General features: G+C 51.7%; 4 protein-coding genes across 4 annotated transcripts; 2 read left to right on the top strand and 2 right to left on the bottom strand.

Annotated features, from left to right (window-relative positions):
- Positions 1-936: 936 nt before the first annotated feature.
- ENH_00040620 (hypothetical protein, conserved) lies at positions 937-1,218 on the top strand (the record flags this gene model as incomplete). The annotated part of the gene is made up of 1 exon (XM_013580688.1): positions 937-1,218. The coding sequence occupies one exon, from the start codon at positions 937-939 to the stop codon at positions 1,216-1,218; it is 282 nt and encodes a 93-aa protein (XP_013436142.1).
- A 1,110-nt stretch (positions 1,219-2,328) lies between these two features.
- Positions 2,329-4,107, bottom strand: ENH_00040610 (protein phosphatase 2C, putative; the record flags this gene model as incomplete). Its single annotated transcript, XM_013580687.1, has 3 exons — positions 2,329-2,650; positions 3,096-3,750; positions 3,942-4,107. 3 exons carry the CDS (start codon positions 4,105-4,107, stop codon positions 2,329-2,331), a joined length of 1,143 nt encoding a protein of 380 aa, XP_013436141.1.
- Positions 4,108-7,927: 3,820 nt separating this feature from the next.
- On the top strand, positions 7,928-12,618 carry ENH_00040600 (acyl-coenzyme A oxidase, putative; the record flags this gene model as incomplete). Its single annotated transcript, XM_013580686.1, has 9 exons — positions 7,928-8,118; positions 8,652-8,829; positions 9,405-9,671; positions 9,977-10,257; positions 10,463-10,631; positions 10,809-11,003; positions 11,199-11,407; positions 11,866-12,267; positions 12,477-12,618. The coding sequence occupies 9 exons, from the start codon at positions 7,928-7,930 to the stop codon at positions 12,616-12,618; spliced, it is 2,034 nt and encodes a 677-aa protein (XP_013436140.1).
- A 3,760-nt stretch (positions 12,619-16,378) lies between these two features.
- ENH_00040590 (myosin light chain 2, putative) lies at positions 16,379-19,454 on the bottom strand (the record flags this gene model as incomplete). The annotated part of the gene is made up of 10 exons (XM_013580685.1): positions 16,379-16,400; positions 16,518-16,568; positions 16,813-16,907; positions 16,996-17,139; positions 17,285-17,335; positions 17,715-17,996; positions 18,152-18,226; positions 18,495-18,589; positions 18,850-18,992; positions 19,234-19,454. 10 exons carry the CDS (start codon positions 19,452-19,454, stop codon positions 16,379-16,381), a joined length of 1,179 nt encoding a protein of 392 aa, XP_013436139.1.
- Between the last annotated feature and the right edge of the window lie 4,650 nt (positions 19,455-24,104).

Raw genomic sequence — 24,104 nt, 5'->3', positions numbered from 1 at the left:
CTCCGGGGGGCCCCCGGGGGGCCCCCCTGCTGCTTGCTGCTGCTGCTTGTCGCTGCCCCTCTACTGCGACAGCTACGAAGTTGCTGCGCTGCAGCACAAGGGGCCCCCCCTCCCCTTTCGAGAGAGGGGCCCCCCAGTGATAGACTGGGGGAGGCCCCGGGCCTGTGCCTTTATGGGGGAGGGGGACGAGGCCCCGGGGCCCCCGCAGCCAGCAGCAGCAGCAGCAGCTGCTGCTGCTGCTGCTGCAGGGGACTCCTTCAGTCTCTGGGGAAGTGGGGGGCCCCCCCCCCCGTACCCAGAGCAGGGGCCCCTCACGCCAGCGAGCAGCAGGTGGGGCCCCCTAGTGGGGACTGCAGGGGCCCCTTGCCCCTGTTGAGTCTCTTTTTATTTTGGAGTCTCCGCTGCTGCGGCTGTCTCCTTTTATTTCTTTGCTGCTGGCTCGCTGCGTTGCTGCTGCGGGCGCGCAGGGTCGCTGCGGCTGCTTCTTCTGCGGCTGCTGCAGCAGCAGCAGCAGCAGCAGCAGCTGCTGCTGCTGCTGCTGCTGAAGGGCCAGCCCAAATGCCACACGGCGAACACCAGCAGCTGCTAATGCAGTTTCCATATGGGCCTTCCTCTACCCACAGCGGAGCTCACAGGGGGGTAAGCCTCTTGGCTCCCTGTGCTGCTGCTGCTGCTGCTGCTGCTGCTGCTGCTGCTGCTGTTCTTGCTGGGGCTGCTGCTGCTGCGGGCAAGTGAGGCGTGGCACCCCTTTTGCTGCTGCTGCTGCAGCCCTTCGTGACCCCCGGCACCACGGAGGCCCCCGGAGAGGGGCCCCCCCGCAGCTTTGCTTCTGAGGGCCCCAGACTTGGGGCTTTAAGGAACTTAGGCCGTTCTTATCTCACCAGGGGCCCCCTTTTTGCAGGAGTTCCGGGGGAAGATGATGACTCCGAGAGAGAAATGCCTGCGGAGGGGGGCCCCCCTGAAGAGGGGGCCCCTGGGGGCCTCTTTGGGGAGCGAGAGGGCCCCCCGGGGGCCCCGCCGTCTCCCCCCAGGGAGCTGGAGGCGCAAGAGGGTACTGCTGGAGGGGCCCCTGCCCGGGTCCTGGTGGGGGCCCCCGAAGACATGGAAGTGGGGCCCCCAGGGGCCCCCGGAAACGGCGCACCCAGCAGCCAGCAGCAGCAAGAGACAAGTGCCACGGGAGAAGCTGAGGGCCCAGAAGAAGGCCTGGGGTCTTTGTGACTGCAGCCTGTCTCCTGGGCCCTCCTGGGGGCCCCACAGGGTGTCCCCTCGGGGCTGCTGCTGCCAAATGCATGCAAACAGCAGCAAAATTGGGGACTGCATTCAGGCCCCTGGCCGCGGCTGGCCCTGCCCCTCTACAGAGGGTTTAGGGGGCCCCAAATGTCAAAAGGGGCCCCCGGCCTCCGACGCAGGGGCCCCTTAATGCTGTGGTTTGTGCTGCATGCAACTTAGCCGCCGGCAAAGAGGGGGCCCCCCTGCAGCTGGGGGGCCCCCCCTGCTGTCGCGGATCTGTGGGGCTCAAGAGGTTTTCCCCCAAACCTTGGAGGGGGCCCCCCTCACGGAGTTAAGTTTTTAGTGGAGACTTTGCGTTTTATTGCTTCATTGAAAAGCTCCTCAGAAGGAAACTTGTGAATTAAAAACTCTATTCAAATTCGAATTTTGACGTTTCGCTGGGGTGTCTGTACACCTGAGTTCGCGTAGCACCCCAGGGGGCCCCCAAAGAGATGAACCCCACAGGGTTAAATGTAGGGAAAGGGGGCCCCCTAGAAGAATAGAATGTTGCGGGGCCCCGGGTCTCTTCCGGGGGGCCCCCTGGGCCCCTTTGCGCTGCCCCGGCTACCAAGCCGGCAGCTGGAGAGAGTTGCTGCTGCAGCAGCTGCAGCAGCTTCCTCGCTGAAGTCTGCTGCTGCGGTTTGGGGCCAGGGGACACAAGGGGACAAAATTGCTGCTGCTGCTGTTGCTGCTGCTGCTGCTGCAGCGGCGCTGCCGCTGCCTTTTACCTTTAACGGCTCTTCGCGGGCCTCTCTGTGCTTCTTGATGCGTTCCTCCTGTCTCTTTTTTGCTACATCTTTTGCTTCTGTTTCTTTGTCTCTTTGTTGTTTTGTCTCCTTTTGTCTCTTCCTAACTTGGCAAAAGTCCCTCTGCGTCTCTGGCCCCGCTGGCCCTCGCGTGTTGCTGCTGGGACCACTTCAGCGGCTGTCTCCTTGCTGCTGCATCTCCTCGCTGGCGGTCCCCAGCTGCTGCTGCTGCCGCTACTGCCGCCACTGCTGCTGCTGCTGCTGCTGCTGCTGCTGCTGCTGCTGCTGCTGCTGCTGCTGCTGCTGCAGGCCCTCAGAAGACCACGAGGAGGGCGGTGATGTCGTCGATGGCTCCGTCTTCCTCCTCCCACTTCTTGCGGGCCTTGTTGACGAGGGCAGTGCAGCCCCCCGCAGGGTCTCCTTTGAGGACAAAAGGCTTGACAGTCTTGAGGGCTTCTTCGTTGGAGAGAAACTCCCAAACTCCGTCGCTGGCCAGCAGCAAACATCTGTCTCCTTCTCGCAAGCTAAAAGTCCCCACTTCCGGCTGCGCCACCACGCCCACGTTCGCAGCCAAAGAGTCTCCCAGCGAGCGCGACATGGCCAGCCCCGGCACGTCGTCCGTCGGCAGCCACACCCTGAGCAGCAGCAGCAGCAGCAGCAGCAGCAGCAGCAGAGGAAACGGCAGCAAGGCCGGGGGGACGAGCGGCAGCAAAGCCGGACAGCAGCAAAGTGAGAAGTGCAGAAACAGCTGCCACGCAGAGCAAGCCACCCAACACGGGGCAGATTGCAGAAGCGCACTAGCAGCAGCAGCAAGCAGCAGCAGCAGCGCCAGCAGCAGCACCAGCAGCAGAAGTACCAGCAGCAGCACCAGCAGCACCAACGCCAGCAGCACCAGTAGCACCAGCAGCACCAGCAGCACCAGCAGCACCAAAAACCAACAGCAGCAGCAGCAGCAGCACCAAAAGCCAACAGCAGCAGCAGCAGCAGCACCAAAAACCAACAGCAGCAGCAGCAGCAGCACCAAAAACCAGCAGCAGCAGCAGCAGCAGCAGCAGCAGCAGCAGCAGGTTGTCGGCAGACCTGAGGGGCCCACAGGGGGAGCCGTCCTCCTCCTGGAGGGGGGCGATTCGGCCGCCAGCTGCGAGAATGCGTTTTCGCTCTGTCTCCAACTCGGGCTTGTGGTCTGTAGTGAGGGGCACTGCAGTCCAGGGGCCCTCGGGGGAGGGGCCCCTCCCGAGAATGGCCCTGCTGTCCCCGACGTTGGCCACGTAAAGAGTGCGTTCTTGCAGCACGCAGGCCACGCAGGTGGTCCCGCTGCAGAAAATGTCAATATTGCCTTTTTTCAACTCTTCGTTGGCGGCCAAGTAGCCCGCAAAAAGGGCCTTTTGGAGGCCCCCCTGGGGCCCCCAGCTCTCGCCCACGAGCCGGGGCAGCCTGCGATTCACAAAGCCCGAGACCAAGTGCCCGGAGGGCCCGTGGCCGTCCAGCACTGAGACCCACAGCGCGTCTTCTTGGGGCCCCCAGCCCTCCACCACTCTGCATGCATCTTGGTTTGTCTTCCGGGTCCCTGGCCCGCAGCTGCCCGCGCGGCTCAGCGATGCATGCGAGGCAAACAGCCGCTTCCGGCGAACTCCGGGGGCCCCGGGGGGCCCCCGCGAGGGGGGCCCCCGGGCGGGGGCCCCCCGACGCCCCAACGCACTCTCGCCGGCCGGGGGGCCCCCAGAGAACGCTGAAGCTGCGAAAAGCAAACACACGGCGTGAGTCGCGAGTCCGAAGCTCTAGACTCCAAGACGCGGTAATTCAAAAGTGGAATAAATCTAATACTTTTATTTCACTCTCAGTGCGGAACTGCTTGTTTCTGCAACTACGTGGAGCTGGCTCGAAAGGAACAAAGAATCAACAGACAAAAAGTCGAAACTTTCGCACTTCTGATGCCTTCGTCTCTGGTCACTGGCTCGTCTTTCTGCACGTTGGGGGCAAGAGTCAGTCTCTTAGTCTGCTGAATCAAAGCATTGAGGGAGGCCTCAGGACCTCCTGGGGCCCCCCCGAAAGGCCTTTGATCAGCCTCGAAGGCGCCTCCTGGATTGTTCATGTTCCTGCGTGCTGCAGTGCCTGCTGCGGCGCCCCAGGAACTAGCTCATAGTTTGGTGGGCAGCCCCAGCAGGCTGCTGCTGGCTGCAGCTAGCTGCAGCTAGCTGCAGCCCGCTGCTAGTTCTTCTTGCAAAACTCCTTTTCTCGAAACGCCAGCCGCGGAAGGCGCGGAAACTTGGCAAACGAGCCGCTTCACTTTCCCACAATGAAGGACTTTGGTGTCCGCAAAGAGAGCCCCGGGCTCTCTTGTTCAGTGACAACCTCCTGAGAGGCTTCAAAGGCGGAAACAACGCAGGCCTTCGTTTCAGGCCTGCATTTCGGGGTTTGCAGGAATAAGGCCGGGGCTCTCAGAGGAACTCGGCGGGCACTGCTGGAGCAGACTACGAAATAAACCAAAAATGCTGCTCCCAAAGCTATGATTGGGCTCCCAAAAAGACCAACAATACAAGCGAAAACTGTGGCTTTGCAATTTTGCAACTAAAGGAGGTACAAATTGATTCGTGGTCAGGGGCTGGCGCCCTGCTTTCTCCTCGTCGGCAGCGATTTAAAACCGCACCCAAGGTCTTCAGGGTTTTCCCTAGGCGGTGGTTGTTTGACGCTAATACAACAAGTTCAGATGTGCGCAAATCATTCAAAGTTAATAAAGAGCTCAAAATTTTAATTCTTAAAGGCCATTTGCATGCTCATGTTGCGGCGGTCGGAGCAGCAGACCGTGTGGTGACCTCAAATGTCTTGGAACAGGTGGCTGAAGGCTCTTTTGTGCACTTTACACCAAATGCTCGGTTCAGATAAGCTATAAACGCCAAATATTGAGAGCTAATCGTTGTTTATGCCGCTATTTTGGCTTTAAATAATCGGATTTGAGCTCTGTGGAGAGGTGAAACGCTGTTTGTGTTTCCAGTCCTGATCTGAAAGAGTCTCGTCAGCGGCTACTCGTCATCAGTGGCTCCTCTGTTTAAGCAAACTCATCTTTAAGCTCGTATTCTTTAAATTAAATTGAATAGAAAGACGGCGAAAGAAAAAGCCTCAGACGAAGCAGCTGGCATCGTGACGTTTACGTGTGTCAGCTGTTAGGGGTTTCAACTGCAAGTGACCCCAACAGTGGAAGCGGCAGCAAACATAGTGCTAGTCCCAGTCTTATTGCTTTTACATTTTCTAAAATGCCATCGAGGCACGCCCTGCCACAGTAGCAATGAGGACGTTGTGAGCAACAGCAAGTGTCCTAGTTCCTGGCGAATGTGCCTGTGCCAAACAGTGCTAGCTAAATGCCTACTCAGATGAGCAACAGCTAGCAGCAATAAATCGAGTTACTTAAATTAAGTGTAACACTACACTGGTCCTCCGAAAATAAAGCAAATGCATTGGCCAAAAGTTCCGCCTTAGCCATCCTGTGGTCGCCGCCCCAAGGCCCTCACGCCGGTGGCGATCTCAGGAATATCAGAATTGCCTTCAAATACTTTCTAGCGTTTACCTATAGCTCATTCACCCTGGAACACTGAATGTATCTCCAGGCGAAAACCGAGAGGGCCGGGATACAGGGGGAGTAAAGCTTGCAAGCTGCTCACTCACTATCCCGCTTACTGCGCACGAGGTCAGTGGTCTTTAGGGTCAATCCTGATACCCATAACCACAAGACAAATGGAATAAGCGGGGAAGCAGACAGTATAAAGTCAATTTTTCGGCAGTCTGCGTTTTTGCTGATGGCGCTGGGGCGCATTGTGTTGCTTAGAAAAGTTACGAGGAAGCGAAGTGATGGCAAACAAATGCTACGAAGGGGTAACTACTCCAAACCCTAATGACGGCTAGAGATGACCTGCCGCTACATGACCTAGCTTTGTTCGAGTCAAGTTCGCTGTTCAAGAAAAAATTCGGAGTATTCAAAACAAAGATGACGTGGCAGCCGCGCACTTGCGCGCCTCACTTCTGGAATACATCAGAGCAAGAAAGTCACAACGAAAGCAAGTAGAGAAGGCAAGCATCGCAGAGCTGAGTTTCATTCAGCACAGTTTTCGTGTTACGCTTCTGTTGCAAATCTTATGGGAAAGTGGTCGGGGGGCTCAAAATGTAAATCTATTATCGAGACCGTCAAGGCTCATGCAAAGGTGCGAAGCTACAGGCTGTTCGCCTATGGTGCGAGCGGTTGCTGCACTGTAGTTCTACCACTTCATTTCTCAAGAATAGACTGGACTCTAGAAGAAGAATCTCGAGTGGTTAAGGCAATTTGCCCCACAGGTTCTACTCCTAACAAGTCGTTCACAAACCATTCGGTCGGTTAGCCGCTTTTACCCCAAGCAATGTACCTTGACCTAGAATTGGAGCCAAGGTGTCGAAAAGTTTGCTTTAACAGAGAGAGTATCGTAAAAAACATGAATGTGAACTACAGGAAGACACTAATGGCCACACATTGCCGCAGGTAACCACAATTTGCTAGAAGTCACCCTTTGTAAGCAGGGCTTCTCGCAGCTCCTCAGAAGCAAATAAGCAAAGTAATTAAAACTAGGGCTGCAAAGTATTTTCAAAAAAGCGGCTGATCGATCCAAACATAATGGGGGTCAGCGAGTCCACTCGAGTGCTTCGTCCAAGACACATACTATTTTCTAGTGGAAGGCTCAGAGCGCCCAGCAAGATAAACAAGATCACTGCAACAAAGCAGTAAAATGTACTGTGAAATCAATGTTCCCGAATTCGAGTGCAACATGATGCAAGTAAGGGCAGTTAGCCACTCCTCAACTGCATATTAGCATCCTTATGATCACGCACTGCGTTTGAGGCAAAAACTGTGTTGAACTTCAGAAACAGCCTACGTGTGGCAAATTATTATAAAGCCAAGTCTGGCCTCGTGACCAGTAGCGGGGCTCGGCGAAGCAATATCTTACTTAAACTTGCGGTGCACGCCGCCTACAAGTGCACGGGCTGATTGACGGTGTGCATAATCCCCCATGGAATCGCTAAACAACAGCCTGGAATCTCGGCTAGAGTAGGTCGCAGGCATGACGAGGAACAGCTTATGGTAGGACAGCCTGTAGAGCGCTTATGGTAAGACAGCTTGTAGAGCGCTGTGCTCGGCAAGAGCTGCCTTCGTGTCTTCACACTTTCGTATTTGTGCACATATATATCTGTGCCTAGGCATACTTGCTCGCTCGCATGTGGGGAGCATACCTTTGTAAGTGCACGCGCTTTTCGTTGCAGATGCACACTCACCTGACATAAGGACGCCACTGGACGCACACCGGCCGGCCACCGTTACCGCTGACTCCCCCAGGAAATGAAATTTCGTTACAGTCTCATATCTTCTCAAAGTCATACAAGTCGGATTTTAAGGTTTTGCACGCCACTGACCTCTTTGTTTGCTTTCGTGAATTTGTGTGCCGTTCGGGTTGTGCCTCAAGTGGCCAGCTGAGTCAGGATTGAGAAAGGGCGAAAAAATTATCTTCGTCTGAAACGGGGGTACATTTATACTTGGCTTACATCATTTCACCTAAATCACTTAGTATGGCCTACAGAACTGTGGATAAACGGATGAAAAACACAGCCCCACTCTTTGCGTGCTCTGAGACGCAGCAGGTCATGTCCGTGGGTACTTCTCTCTTTCTGGGGCTTGTCAGCTTTTTGACCTGTTCATTTCAAGCTTTTACTAAAATTATTGTCTTCTGAGTTTTTTTCAAAGGGTCTGTTTCTACCTGTGAGCTACAGACAGCGCTTGGAGTTCACGAGCGGGACGTCACGAGGTCACCGCTGCTCGAGCGAAGGGCATTCGTAGTTACTTTCTTGTAGCAGCTTGTTTTCCACTGAGCAGCCGTACGCGTCAATTATTATCAAAGATGACGGACGGTAAATACATAAATGAGGACCTGAAAAGGGAGCGGAATAATCCCCCTTTCGACTTGGAGGCCCTTGCCGTTGCTATTTACGGAAAGGAAATGTATCCAAAGCTCAACAAACTCCACAGGCTCTTTGCAAAAAATGAGAATCTTGACCTCAGACACACCTGGTCGTGCGACAATAAAACCAGGTACCATTTCCACCCTGCCTACGTAATTTTTTTGCGTGCGTGCAAACTTCAACTCCGAACTGTATCCACCTGTAACGCAACCACTCTCTGCGTGTGTGTGACGATATTGCATCCCAGTGTGTATTTCTCTGCATACATATGCATTGAAGAGCCGCATCAACTGTCTCAAAGCACAAGGGCTGGCGCCTGGATGCAAATGCTTGAGGGTTTAGGGGGTTCAGCTCAACGTTTCTAGAAGAGAACCAACCTGTGTTACTTCTTTGCCTCCATAGTTTGTTCCACGTTTTATGGCTAATGCATCAATTAATCACAGAGAGCATCACATCGCATTGTTTACCCAGAAGCTGAAGCTTTTCGAGGCGCCAGATTATCTTGAACAGGCTTTCCCTTGAGGTTCACAAGGGAGATGAACGCTCTTGCGCATTTTTCTGTAACCCTACTGTCTGTGCAATGGCCTACAGAGTAATGAGGTCTTGGTTTTTCACGGTTCATCGCCTTCTACCTCTGCTCGTGTTCGTGTCTCTGCACTTCAGGTACATCCTTGCTTGTCGAATAGCCGAGGAACTGGCCGATCTAGCTCGCAAGCACAATCTTTTGGACGACCCCGAGCTTGTGGGAGCATTGCAAGTGATGGTGGGAGAAGAAATGTTCCTCCTGCTGCACCTAACCATGTTTATGTGCACCCTCGAGGCAATGTGCAATGAGGAACAGGTATTTAACAAATGCAAACATATACAAATATTGACGTATTTGAGCGTTTACAGGAACACTAGCCATTCGTCAAAGTGAAACTGCGCGGGTATATGCCGTAGATTGCATGCTTCCATTGAATGCAGGCGTGGGTGGATTTTACTGCGCAGAACTCTGCATGTGTCAATATACTTGTTTTCCGAAGCAGCGTTCACTTGTTGCTCACGCGAAGTTAACCGAGTGTCGAACTGGAAGCGGGGCTAATACGTGTCTTGAGGAGTCTTTTCTCCTGTCTGTGTTATTGTGGTGTCTGCGGTTTTGTGGCGTGCTCGCTGTGCGTGTGGGTGTTTGCCTTTCCATATCTGCTAACTCCGCCGCCCTCTTTGTTCCTTGTTATTTCCCTGTTCCGATGTGTGTTCCTTTTTATGACTGTTTGCTTGCTAGTGTGCCTCTGCCTCCCATTACCCGCGGATGCTGTTTGCGTCTTCTTCCCCTTCTCTGCTTTTGTCGCTACCAGTTTATCACCCGACACATCAACAAGCAGTCATCGGAGTTTCTTTAGACCTTTGGTTTGTCTGTCTGCTTCACATATACAGGCGAAGCATTGGATGCCTCTGGCCCGGGACTTCCGCATACTGGGCACGTACGCACAAACGGAGCTGAGTCACGGTTCCAACGTGAGTCGGCTGGAGACGGAGGCTGTCTTTGACGAGGAAACCGACGAATTTGTCCTCAACACGCCTTCCCTTACAGCTAGAAAGTGGTGGGTTGGTGGCCTCGCCAAATCTTGCACCCATTGCATCCTCATGGCCAGGCTCAAAATTAAGGGCAAAGACTGGGGTGTCCATCCCTTTATTTTGCAGGTAAGCTCACACATCTGCACCAGTGGAACAATTCTTCAAACAGCCTCAACAGAACTTTGCAGATAGCTTCATGTTCGTTTCCGCAAAAACTACTAACAGAAGCCGTAAAGCGCTCTCAGGTAGTCAAAGAGCACGAAAATTGTCTCCTTACGCAGGGCTATTTGGGAAGTAGGAAAAAGTAAATATTTGCGGTCACATAAGGCCCCCACAAATTCACAACGGCTTCTTGGGCTATGCGCCTTCTTTCTTAATTCGCGTGTGTGGGCAATGACCACTTTGCTTAGGGTGTGGTGCTGTACGCTTAGGTGCGGGACCTTAATGACCACAAGTCGTTGCCTGGTGTAACTCTGCTGCATATCGGCCAAAAGATAGGGTACCAGGGAGTGGACAACGGGAGTTTGCACTTAAAAAACGTGCGCATACCTCGTAAGAATCTGCTTATGAGGTTCTGTGAGGTGGATCGAGACGGCACATACAGGACTACTCGCAGCAGGAAGCTCCTCTATAGTACGCTTACCTTCACCCGAAAACAGATCATACGCTCGGCAGGAGCGCATCTTTCGCGCAGCATTGTTGTCGCAATACGGTGAGAGACTACAGTCCTGCTGCAGCTGCCGGGGCCACTGCTGCAGCGTCCTGCCCGGATGAGTCTTTCCCAGTTTGGCTGCTAGATTTGATCTCCACTGTTGAGTCTCACGCATGCCGCTTCCGCCTTCATGGTATTGTTCTCTGGGCTGTGCGGACTGAGCAGAAGAGGGCGTTCATAGTGTTTGCTTGCGTTGCTCTTGCAGCTACTCAGCTGTGAGGAGACAGTTTGCGTCTCTCGGAGATGCAGACGGTGCGGAACAGCAGGTACTAAATTACAGCACCACCCAACGGACATTGCTTCCCCTTTTGGGGATGTCCATAGCTTTCATACAGACTGGACAATGGACGGACGAACTCTACCGGGCATTTAAGGTCCGTTCTTGGAACTGAATACCTGAAATTCGCCGAAATACCTTAGAATCTGCAAGTTACTGTCCTCGCTACAAGCAACGCCCGTTCCTCGTGAATTTCTGAAGCGCACTGTTCAGTACACGCCTCCAAATTGAATCAGAGGTGACAGAAATTAATTTGAACTTTGTTTTTTCTAAGGTTGAAGCTGACAGGGACGTGTTCGATAGGCTCGAAGAGGTGCACCTGGTGACAAGCTGTTTAAAGGCGTACATGACGCTGGCAGCGGCTGAGGGTATTGAACAATGCAGGAGAGCCTGCGGTGGGCATGGATACCTCCAGGCCTCTGGGGTTTCCCTGCATCTCGTCAGCTACCTCCCTCAAGTCACATACGAGGTGAGGAAAATAACGAATTAAAAATTCATCACATGCAAGGATGCAAAGCCCTAGAAGTGTCACGAGCAGCAACAATAGCAGAATCTTTGGCAGACGCTGCAGAAGCAACATCACAATTAAATGGTAGCAAGCACCTTGCTTGCGTTTGTTACACTTCCACGCCCATGTTCTGTACTGCGATTCGCATCTACGCAGGGCGATTTCGTCATTTTGTCTTTGCAAGCGGGACGGCTGCTACTGAAAGTTGTGGGCAACAGAATGGCAGGAAATATTCCCTCTGAAGCGCTGACCTCTTCTGTCCGGCACCTATACACGTTTGACTTTGATAGCATCTCTGAAGTCGCTGTAGTAACCAGAGAAGACCTCTTGTCTTTCAATTGGATGATCAAAGCATTTGAAAAACGGTATGCTGGCCACGTCGCTGCCGCTGGTGGTAACGCTGCTGCTTTTGTCGCTGCTGCCTTTGGTTTTACTTCTAGTATTGCTCACCTGCTGAGAAGGAGCCACCGCTGGTACTCTTCCAGTTGATGTTGCATTCATTCATGCCATTGCCGCCGTTTCCCGTGTTTCCGATGTGTTTGCGGTTGCTGCATTTTGCGGCTTGTGGCATTCCTGCACTTATCACTGGGTTGGCTTCTGTCTCTATCTATTGTGGCATAGCTTGCCTTTAATGTGCCCAAGTTCCCTTTGTACTTCCAACTCTACACCTTCCCATGCGACTGCAGCTCACTGTTCATTGCCAGTTGACTCTTCAGCGGACTTCTACGTCTTGTACTTGTTTCCCTTAAGGCTTTTTATCATGACTATTTTTGAAACCCCTTAATTCTCCCGACCGCCGTCCACTCTCTGTCTGTCTGCTCAGAGCCTCGGTCTTGGTGTACATGACAGCGCAGCGCTTTTCAAGCTTAGGAGGCCCCTCGTCTGCATCTGCGTTCGAAGCCATAAAGGTGGACTTGACGAAAATGACGGTGGCCCATGCACAGCTACTAATTGTGCGAAACTGCCTCTCCTCCCTCGAACGGCTGCAGCGAGAAGGACAACAATCTGTACAACGAGTTCTAGAGTGTCTCTTCCGCTCTTTAGCACTGGCATGGCTGGACGACCACCTCGCCGAGTTTCTGATAGCTAAAGCTGCCAATGTCGAATCTCATACACTCATCAAGGAAACGCTGGCAGATGCATGCGCAGAGGCCAGAAAAACTGCAGTTCTCGTGGCGGACGCGTTCGGGCATAGCGACAACTTCCTGAACTCAGCTCTTGGCCGGTACAAGAACCACATAGCGCCTAAGCGATTAACAGCTTAACTCGTACTGTCTGCAGCTCAAGGCATGTGGTCTTGTGCTTTGACACCAATAATTTAGAGTTTGTGACATGGGATTTAGAGTATGAATCTGCAACTCTTTAGGCGGTTTTGATCCGATTTTTTGATACGGGGTAAAGATTGCAGAGTCAAGCGCTTGTCGGCGTTCGTAGGTACGACGGGGACGTATATCGCGCGTTGTTCGACTCTACAAAACTGGACAGCCTCAACCAGCAGGACGTATCTGAGTCATACAAACTCTACATCCAATACATCTTACATCCGGAAAGAAAGACGGCAAGGCCAAAGCTTTAGATCTCTAGTCTATACCGTTCCAACGGACCCGACACAGGCCGTGAGGTGGGTTGGGAAGCAAAACGTTTGCTTCTGTTGATCGTTACAAGACGCAATTCAGGTAGCCAGCAGCGAGTGCCGCCGCAGCCGCAGCTGTCGCGTCAGCGGGTACTAGGAGCAATGTCTCATGAACTAGCAGCAGCGGCAAAGGCAGCCTCTCGATGAAGATTGTCACACACAGAAACAGCAGCAGCAGCACTTGTGATCTAGGGACTCGGCGTCAAGTGAGTCTTGGCATGTTGCGTTTTCGCTTCTGCTTAGAGCCGGCAGAAAAGACATATGCCGTGCAATCTCCTCTGTAGAGGCCACTCTCAGAGCAGCTGCAGGAGCAGCCGCAGCCGCAGGAGCAGCCGCAGCAGCAGCCGCAGCAGCAGCCGCAGCCGCAGCAGCAGCCGCAGCCGCAGCAGTCGTACGTGCATCCATAGGGACACTCGCGACAGCAGCCGCAGCATCAGAAGCCGCACTAGAAACAACAGCTGTATGGACGGCAGCGGCACAACAGCAGCGACAGCAACACCATCGTCAGCTGTCACAGGAGCAGCAACAGCCGCAACAGCAACTGCGCGACGAATTTTTACTTGTAGCATCAGTGCCCGTCGTGTGTGGGTCATTGTGTAAGGTCCGGATGTGTGTTCGGTCGACGTCAGGTTTTCCCAATCGCCACATTTCTACTTTATTTGTTTCTGTGGCTGCACTAAATGGGACCTGGCGGATTGAGCGTCCTTTTGAAGCATCTATCTTTTCCTTGGCGTCCCCTGTAGAAGTAACAGCTTCCAGACATGCAGGGCTTAAAGGGGACGGCGTGGACAAGAGAAAAGTAGAAAGATTCACAATTTTTCGCATCTTTCATTCTGCAATTGTTCTTCGCTATTCTCCTCGTGTGTCCCCGCTCGTTGTTTACCGGCGAGCCTTTTGCAGTCTGCACTGTCTTTCCTTTTAGGTATTGGGTTAATATAGATAAGGGTAGATTTTTTTCCATTTGAATTCGCCTTGAAACTAAAGGTTTCTGACGCAGTTGTGTAGCTTGATGATTCTGCGAAGCATGCGTCATCAGTATGGCTCTTGCTCGTTGAAGGTGGTGTGCTGCTCAAGCACTTCCACCCTGCTGCACCCTCGATCTGTGCGGCGTAAAATTTTTATTAAGGAGTGCTCGCCACTTCGACACAGCTGTATCCTTTTTTTCTGATGCAAAGAGCACTGGCGGTAGTTGCAAGCCACTTCGACACAGCTGCATTCTTTTTTTCTGATGCAAAGAGCACTCGCGGTAGTTGCAAGCGAATGCACTAGAGGCGTGTAGTATGGGCCTGCAGTTCCTGCTGTTTGCTGGGAAGGTTTCGACGAACCAAACAAGCTAAATCCAAAGTTACCGCTGTAGCAGTAAATTACAAACTTAGGTTGGATACACAACAACTGAAGTGTTTGGGCATTTTCGTGCCCTACAATCCACTACAGCAGCCAATGGCGACCTCGTATAGACATGTCTCAGTAATTTGCCTGTAAAAGTGGAGTGGCCGAAGCAATCGTCAGTATTTGAGGTAGATCAACGCTATCAGTGCATCGCTGAATTCTGCCTACCCTTCGCTGTCGGCACGCTGAAGGAGAGTGACTGAATCCACTGCCGCAGTTATTTAACGTTGAGCCCCGCAGGGTGAAATCGGATTCGAGATGCTTCGTAGTGATGGCAGCTGCGCACATAACATGATAGGTCTCGGCCTGCTTCTCCTCTATTGCTGCATTTGCATCGGCGGAGCATATTCCGAAACATCGCACTTCGTTACTTTGAATGCTGAAAGGCCGCACATGCAAAGAGTTCCCTGGACTTAGCTGTAGCTCCCAGAAACAGCGGGGATCTTTCACGTGCCGTCCGTTTGTTGCGAATTGGCCACGAGCTTTTCTCACAGTGGCTAGTAAATGTATACGTGAGACGGCGTGCAGCCAGTGAAGCCTTTCTATTTACACTGAAAGACAATCTGAGCGTCCACCAACGCTTCAGTTAGCTTTCTGCAGCTTTCACTTGACTGGTGGTGCTGGTCCACGAATACGCCTCCAGACGTTAAATCATCTGAAGTGCTCTGTATGTGAAAATCCCGTTTACAATTTTCAGTGCCCTCTATGCAGCCGTACTTTTGCTGGGGCATGCAGGAACTTACAGCAGTCGCCACAGAGATTTACAGCAAGCCGACCCCAAGCCTTGGACGACAGTCCAAGGCTTCGGGTCGTCGTTGCCGCATTGGCGCCAGACCTGCGTTACTGTAATTCGCCTCTGCTACCCTGATTTGAAACTTGTTGATATGAAAAAGCTGTAATTGCGCCACTAGAAAAATCCTTGGTGAGCTCTGATAGCGTACTAGCACGGACGGTGCTCTGTGCCGTATCCAAGAAGACAATGACTGGAGGCCTGAACGTTTGTATTACCAGTTCCTAGCCTTCATTTTCAGTAGAAAAGATGGCAACAGCGGGTTCAAGAACTGCTGAACTTCGACACTTCGCATTTTTGAGAAAGCGTTCCTTGTTAAGGCATGAGCAGACATCCTGCCATCTGCATTCGCGTTTTAGCGCCGACCCAAACGCAAGGGCAGCATGACTACTAAAAATACAGGCGATGCTGCATTCCTCTTCTTGGCTTCCACTTCTAGCCCCGTGGTGAGTTGAGGAGTTCCAAGATACGTGTGCTACTTGTGCGAGTAAAAGGTGAACTTGCGGCCAAAACACGTACCAGTAAACCACCAAAACTGGATTCACCACGAACAAGCAGAATTGCATAATTTTAGATAAGCTCCTTGATACGAATATGTCCCATCTTCACTCGGAGAGGCAGCTACTAGCTTGAAACAGGTGTCATCGTTGATTTTTGCAGCAGCAACGCGTAGCTTGTGGTATCTGCGCCCTCTGCTTTCCCTCGTGATAAATGTATGCATGGTAAACACTGGCCTTCAAGAAGCAGCCTCAGCACTCGCATGCTAACGTTCCCACCAGCGCTGTCTCCTAGGAATGCGTTTAACTCGAGGACCTACAGCAGCAGGCTACCCAAACGCCACCAGCAAATAGGAAAGAAATCGTTTGTCCTAATGTTTAAGCCTCTGGCATTAAACGCTGAGCGCTAGGAACTTTCACCGAAAAAAGACTGAAAAGGAGACAATTAAGTCCCTCTTGGATCTGTGAAGCTGCCAGTGGATGGAAGACACAGCGAAGACAACGATTTGCCTGGAATGCGATAGTCCGCGTCTTCGCGTAGGGTCAGTATCAACCAATCTGTGGCTGTCTCTTACGTCCCCCTAATTTTACAGGAAGGACTGGCACGTTTGACACACCTTGCTACGAGCTCCTTGCGGTATCCTGACCCCAAAAGAAGCGCGGTTCGACACTCAAATTTGCACTTATATTCCACGTGGTCGACGTGCGTTGTGCATTCGCCTTTTGGTTGTCTTCCCCTCCATCTCACACATTCTCTGTTTGTGTGGGTGCCGAACCTCTCCTGGACGCTGTGTTGTCTGTATTCAGCGCTTCCTCTGCTGTTTCATTTTCCTGTCCTTGCATTTGTCTATCAACATTTGCGATGTCTAACAAGAGCGTGCCTTTATCTCATTGTTGTGTATTTTTCACAAGATAGTGTTCCTGTCTGCACCTCCCAACCAAAGCTTTTCTGCTGTTTTTGGTGTCCAATATTGAGCCTGTCTCCAGACCGCTGGCATATGCTGAATTCCTAGAAAAACAAAGGCCATCAGATTTGGCCCTCCATGATCCTGTACAAATGTTCACATGAAAAGCGAACTCAGCCCTCTTCTGCTAATGATTTAGAAGACGGACAATGTAACAGAGACTGGAGGAGACAGGACTCTTTCAATATTATCAAACTCTACCTGTCCACAATGACTTTTATGGGGAGCACTCCTTCACCTCCCATCACGATCCTACAAAATCACAAACATACCACGCTCAATAATTTTCAGCAAAGCAAAAAGAATATTGAGCAGCTCAGGCCCCAAAATGCAAACGTGTGCATATATTATACACCTTCGGCCTGCACCAAGGATATACTAACGGGAGACTCATATGCTCATATCTGTCTCATCGGCGCTGTATGTATGTATAGCGGCATCACGGAATGCGGCTCGCATTTTGCTCGGTGAGCAAACCCTTAATCCCCAAGCCCACTCGGTGAACTTTTTAGCTTCATCCTTTGACAGCGGTTCATCTCCATACATCTGCACGATATTGCAGAGTTGCTTTGCAGACAAATCACCTGACCCCTAAAACGACCACAACCCACAGCCGCAAACCCCACAAGCATGCAACCAGAAGAGCTAGTTTCGCCTGCACTGTGAAACACGTCATTACCTGCGTGTCGAAAAGCGCAAAAAATTGCTGAAAAGACTCAGCAAGGTCTTCAGCATGAAGGGCGCCTGTGAGAAAGGTTTGGAAAGCTTTGTAATCCACTTGGGTCGGCAGAGAGGCGGCGTCCTTTGAAGAAGGGCTGTAGCCCTGAGGAAGGGAGGCATTTGGGCACACACGGCTAAAGCATGCCACGATATGGATAATATAGAGAAGTAAAAACGGAAACAGAACAGGTAAAGTAACTGGGAGATGCGGTAGTCTTGAAGGGTTCAGTGTGCAGCATTCAACGTACCAGTTTCCTGGCAAAGTCTGCGGCCTGGGTGCTGCTCATAGTCAAACTTTTCTGCAGAGGAAGGGTAACACAACTGATAGATACAACACACCTGAACTCCTACGGCTAATGCATTAAGATACAACGCAACGATACAGCCTTGAAATGAGGCCCCAAGGCATGCGGTTATCATTGCTGTTGGAATTGCAGCTGCTTTAACTGCTGCTTATGCTGCTTTACAGTGGACTATCGATACACCTGGTACTTCCGGTGTCACTTTGACCTCCCACATCAAGATAAGAGCATACTGCATTTGCTGCAACGACAGCTACAACAAAACAACATAAAACCCACTATTAGCCGTAACCGCGCCAACAACGACAACGGCAGCAGTACATGCAACGCCGGAAGCAGCAGTGGATGTGCGAGCCACATAACCCTTCTTGCATACCCCTGCTGCCTTCTCGAAGTCAAGTTGAATGGCAGACTTCGGAGCTCCCTTGTCTTCCTCTGCCTCTGTGGTATCGGTGAGAATATCCTCCGCTGGCTTTTGTTCTACTGCTGCTGACGTGGCTTGTTCCTCTTTCTTGGCTGCTCCGTCTGCAACTGTCTCCCTTGGTACTTCCAGTGGGGCCAAGTTGTTAATATCGAAGTTTGGGGGAAACCTTGTGTACACTGTTCCCAAGTGGTTTATTCCGCGGGCTCTGCAAGTCCCTTCTATGACTATATGCTCCTGTTGAAGCAACACAGGAACAGACACACCAGTGCCACAACGAACACAGTGGCTGCTTCAACTATTTCAGCAGAACGTAAAGGTGCGCTGCCACTTTCACCTGCACTTTTCTTTGTTTCATGACAGAAGAAAGCAAGCATTCAAGCATCATGTACCTGTAGCTGCGGGTCGAAGAAGAGCTCCAACTCATGACGGTCGACGTTGCAATTCATTCGCCGCGCGATTTCCATCTAACCACAGAAGCTCACAGATCCACACACGAGCACCTCTAAGCCTAGAAACTAAGTAGATCCTAGTACCTTCACTGCAACACCCCTCACGTGCCACACCCTACGGGAGTGTAGCAGAGAAATGCACGTAGGTCCTGCTAATACCCCCACCGGGTCCCTCTCTACCCACACAAATGAGTGGTACTCCAAACTCTTTTGGGAGCTCCTACAAACACCTAAAAGGCAGTAAAGGATGTGTCTGAGTTGCAGCAACACTACTTGCGTTTACCCTGAGCTGCTTGACGTAGCAGGTGCTGGGGACTCGGACCATGAAAGGAAGTTCCTCCCTTGCTGTTTTCTTGATGCAGAGGCACTTCGCTTCAGCTGCAGAAAAAGACAGCAAGAGCGGGAATTCACGGGAAAATCACAATAAAGCTCCACTGGAAGTGTTATACAGACGGAAGCTCATGCGGAAAGTTTGAAAGTGTTTGAAGGCCATCAGATTTAGACTAAATTACGCTTGACTTCACGATCATCTTGCACGAAAACGAGAGCAAAAGAGGGATTTGGTTCTAGATGCCCGAATAGTGCATTTCCAAAGTGCACTGTTCGGGATCTAACGCTTGCGCTGTCTCGCTGCTCACGTTTAACAACAACAACATTGATATCGAACTTATGCCGCTTTGAAATCTGAACCTGGACCTTGGATAAGCCCATTGTGTTATAAAACGTCAGAGGACGCTCTTCTTCCATCTCTGTCTCCGCGTTCTCCCCGTACTTCAGTATCCTTTACACGCTCACAAAAAACTAAGCGCTGAGTTATGCTGATTTGGATCAAACATCAAGGCTCGTGAGGCAAAGCCCTGAAACACAGATGCTGCTCTTCCAGACCTGGACTTAATGGCCCTAAGCCTGCAGCGGAGACCCTTATGCCTTCAGTTCAACTGTTGGGTCTAAACTGTGGAGATACGACCCTAACATATTTAAACCCTGAACTACTGGCCGTTACAGTGTTGCGTTTGTCTCACATGAGGTCAGCTGGTAGATTTCTCCCTACTTCTTTCAGTCGCTCCGAGATCTTCCGCTTGACGTCAGACACAGTAACGTGCTGAGGAACCCTGTGAAGGTTCATGAGTGGCTTGCCCGCCACATCTATCAAAACCACAGTGCTATAATCTCCTCCAGTTCCCACCATTGACGCCCTGGAGGTCAATGGCTGGCGGGTTGGGGAGGCATCTTTGGCTGACATCTTCGGCACAGCTTATGAGCCTGAGTGGATTGGCTGACACTGTTCTAGGGATACCAACAATCCCACTGACGACAGGCGGGATAGCAGCAGTGGCAGCTGCAGCAGCAGCTGGCTCTTTTCTTGCTGCTCCAAAGAAACTCAAAGAAGAGCTCAAACGAGGAAGGAGGATCCCTGCATGTACTGCCGCAGCGTATTTTGGCCCTTCTGTATGCAACAGCGTAGATAGTTTTGCTCCAAGGGTTGATGGCACCGTATTTCCAGCAGTTGCTGCTGTATTTGCTGGCGAGTTTGATGCTCCTGAAGTCGCTACGCGAAGAAAGAAAGTTTTACCGGTACTACTCGCAACTCGTCAAGAGAATGTGCTGCAGACAGTGTCGTAGTCCGTGTAAGAAGTGCTTCCTCTCCGAATTCCTCCGTTGCCCTTCCTTTGTTTTTCTGCAACTCTCGATGGAAAGAAGCGAATTGAGGCCATACAAGGGGTCCAGCTAGAGTTTGGCCTCTTTGGGCTTACGGTGTGGTTCGACCCTCGAAAATATAGCAGACAGCTGGTGTTTATGTGATCTTTTGCATGGAGAGCTTTTCCTGCTGATGCTGCTCTTGTTGCTGCTGCTTGGTTTTTGGCTCGGGCTCCGCAGCAGCTGCTGCGTATCGACTAGTCAACGCAGCAAAAGAACACGAACCCTTCAGCCGTGGTTAATTCTACATATGCTTATCGTTATTTGAAAAAAATGGCTTCAAGCAATAGCGCGAAACGGTCATAATTCGCCTAAGTCCCTATCTGGAACGGCAGACCAGCCACAGTGACGCATTGTCATCGAGGCTGTGAACGGTTCATTGCTTGCGTTTGGCGAACCTTCCCGTCCGTTAATATTTTTTTCGGGAACATAAGAGAAACTAATTGTATCTCTGAGGGTTTAGTACTAACCTTCCCATGTTTTTTCATTGTTCGGCCTCCACAGGTACTGCTTCAGCTACGCTGGCACAACTACCCCGCAGTTCTAACTTGTTTTCCCTTCATATCAGTTGTGGTCCACACACATGGAATTGTATTCACTCAAGTGCAATGATTTTCATGTTCACAGTCACAGATCAGAATAGATCAGAAGAGGTCACAGCTAGGAAAATCAGGACACCGCGTCAACTGAAGTGCTCAATATTGTTTGTGTGCTGAATGGTCTACAGGCGGTTGTTAGAGCTTGTTCTCTCTTTTGGCACCAGAATCGCAATGTGCCACTTACAAAAAGAAATAGTCCCGTTATAGTGAATCTAAAGAGGAACTCCGAGACATTTTCTTGGACGATCTGGCTAGCTGCGAGCATTTGAAGTGAGCAATAATTTGGTATTTCTGTGGCCGGAAGGGCTGGTGAAAACTACGTTCCATCGAATACAACTGTAAGGAGAAAGTCCCTCCATGGTTTGAACAGCCAGTAGAAGAAACTGAAGAGGGTATAACACATCTGCCAGTACACACATTGCATCGCGTGTGCGCTCCCCATCAAGCGCCCTGTGCGCAGGAGGCTAGGACCTGATGGTGTAGCCTATACCTTTCAGCTCGCTAGTGCACTTCCAGTTAAGTGTTGCTAGGCCCTTTGTAACCTCGCCTCGACGCAAGCACAATCAGGATGGTCTCCGCCAGCGGGAGCCGAAAATGGGAGCCAGTCCCCGTACATTTGCGACCGGTACAAACAATTATGCGTCGGTATGCCACTCTGCATGTAGATATGAGTGTTTAGAAAAAGGTAGAACAAAAGTCCCCAACACAGGAATGCACACTTCGTACTCCAAAATTCCTCTTCATGGAGCTGCTAATTGGCTGCTCGGTAGTTGGAAGCGCTTACTCGAAGCAATTTTCACTCATGCTTCTGCAGCGTTGCCGCGACAAAAAATTCCAGGCCTCCTATCGTGTCGGTGTGTTGCCAAGCGCGAATCCACAGTTGATGCTGCTTTAGATTCCCACCGTGGACACCAGGAAGCGCTGTCACCAGTTCTAAAATGTTGAATCTGCCTCTTCCGGCCTCTAGAGCCAGCAGCCGGCAATCTTTAAGGTGAAAGGCAGTGACAACTTGCGGGTCGAAGGGAACTCTTGCTCTCTTGATAGTCTGTAGGCTGGAAATCAGCCAAATGCACTTCCTCCGGCATGGGGACAATGGCAGTGACTCTAGGCCTTCTGCCAGCACTTGCCTGGTGAAAGGCAATGACAACCGTTAAAGGCGAAAAGTACTACACATATCAATCCAAGTGCTGCTGCTTACACTCTTCAAGTGCTCGCCTGGATACTTCTCAAAAGACATACTGCGACCCCACAGCTTGCCAGCCTGTTCATGCCCGCATGAGGACTTCAAGCTCCTGGAAGACTTGCTATCCTCAACTATACCTGAGAAGCTTCCTATTGCTCACCGAATTCACGTCTTCGTCTGCTCAATAATATTCTAATTCCCTAACCTGTCTCTACACTCGGAAGCTGCACCACCATATGCTGCTGACAACTTCCAACTCCCGCAACAGAGAAGAACACAAATCTCCACCGTCCACTGTTGCCTATAGATGTTGCTTTTTCTGTCTGTGCCAGCGGCAACCGCAACACTGCTGCCAAATGCATTCGCGGCCCTACAGGTTTCTGTTTCGCCTCTGTCCCAACACATCAGCAGCAGACGCAGCATCTGTAACTGCTGCTTCTGCTAGTGCTCTGGCAGTGGCTGTGCCTCGCTGCTCTTTTGGAGACAGCTGCGCAGTGCAGTATTCACAAAGCTATCTCTGCGACTGTTGAACGGAGCCAGCAAACACTATGCTGGCGGGAGCTGCATGTACGCCGACTAGCTAATGGCCAATCTGTGTTCGTGCGCAGCAAAACTGACATCAGCTAGCTAGCTCTCCTGCTGATATGCCGGTTAACTAGCAGACTACTCTGTAGGTCAGTTAGCTGGCCCGCGAGACCACCTCGTTAACTCGCAAGATGCGACTGCCGACCCTAAGTAGACTGGATAGCCGACAAGTTCGGCACCTCGCGGATGAGCTGGCTAACCAGCCAGTCGGTAGCTGGCCACCTAGACAATGAAGGAGCTGGCCGCCGCCGTCTGCATCCATCACGGCAGCGCTTTGCAGTCGTCAAGGAATGCTTGGATCTTCTCGGCGATAGATTCCTTGTACTTCTGCAATGCCTCATCAACCACTGCACGATCAGCAGCAACAGCAGCAACGGGAGGAGAGAAATTAACATGGTCTGCTGTGGCGCACCGGCAACACATTCCCTGCTAGTCAGCTAGCTGGCAGAGCCGAATGTAAGCTGACGAGGGGATCTGAAGGGTACGCAAGCGTACCCGGCTTGAATAGGGGTGAAGGGGCTTTGCTCAAAGACACGGAACTGCCCTGTAGCCAAGACATGCCACTACCGTCTGCACTGCTAACATCGGGCAAAGTCAGAGTCCCTGACAAAAAAGATCCAGGAAAGCAGTAACACATACGCATGTTCATAATCCGGAAAGATGCACATCTGCACGGGGGAGGAGTAAGCAGAGCGGCCGATGCAAAAACGTAAGGGCAACCTCCAACAAGAATGAAAGAAAGAAACCAAAATCAAATGAACAGAGAAGATAATCCACAGAATCATGCTAATGGACCAGCGCAGCACTGCAACTACGGCAACCGTCTGCTCCTAAAGCAGTTCTCGAATGTACCATCCTATCTCGTCGCACTGCTGCTTTGATACACACTGCAAAAGACGCGGTAACCACAACGGAGCTGCTGCTTAAAGCCGTTGTCTTACCCTTTGACTCGTAGCTACCTAGCGACTCGCTCACGGCGCTGCTCTCTGGTGGCAGTCCTAGTGCGCCCCCACTGCTGCAGCTGATGTTGAATTTCACGCTGCACTTCATGTCAAAGAAAACTCTTCTGCTGCCCCTTACAACTGCCAAGTGCGCATCGCCGGAGACCTCCCCCACTGAAGTCGTCTGAGTTGCAAAAACACCCCAATGGCCAACGTGTTTACGGCGTTGCGAGCAGCACGCAGATCTCCGCCAGACACAGCAAATAGCACGTTCAGGAGTGAATAAAACGGAGGTGAAAACAGCACCACGCGAAAGAGCAGAAACCTTGTAGAAGCAGCAGCAGGCCCAAAAGCCCTGGACATCGGCAAACAGGCGTGCGCAGCAGCAACAGCAAAATGCCAGACCTCGACTTTTGTAGAGAGACACCCCTTGAAAAGTTCCTTCATCGCTGCGTCGTCCTTCAGCCCGCCATCCTTGATCGCCTCTGTAGCCTTGCGACAAACCTGCGCAGGACACAAACCATTGCTCTTGCCAACAATCCACACAGCTGAACAGCGACCAATCCGTAGCCCTCTCAGTCCCAAAGTTTAGGTCTCGCGCTTAAGTTTTCATTCCATCGCTGCATAGGACCATCCAAATCAACCGCGAGCCCAGCGGAGTGAGATCTAAACTCAGTGCTCTGCATTTTGAACTCACCTCAAGAAGTGCCTCGGGAGACGCATTGGTCGAACCACCGCATTCAGCAGAAGCCTCCTGAAGTCTTTCTGCAAATCGAGTTCGTGCCCACGGACTAACGTCTGCAACGTATGAACACATGAAACAGCAGTGCAACTGCTGTGTAACTCCAGCAGCAAATATCCTGGCACCTGGTTGACCGGCGATGAGT

The sequence above is a fragment of the Eimeria necatrix genome, genomic scaffold (assembly GCF_000499385.1).
Source record: "Eimeria necatrix Houghton genomic scaffold, Enh_scaff29, whole genome shotgun sequence".
NCBI lineage: Eukaryota > Apicomplexa > Conoidasida > Eucoccidiorida > Eimeriidae > Eimeria > Eimeria necatrix.
Note: the sequence above shows the minus strand (reverse complement) of the source record. Positions and strands in the feature narration are given on the sequence as shown.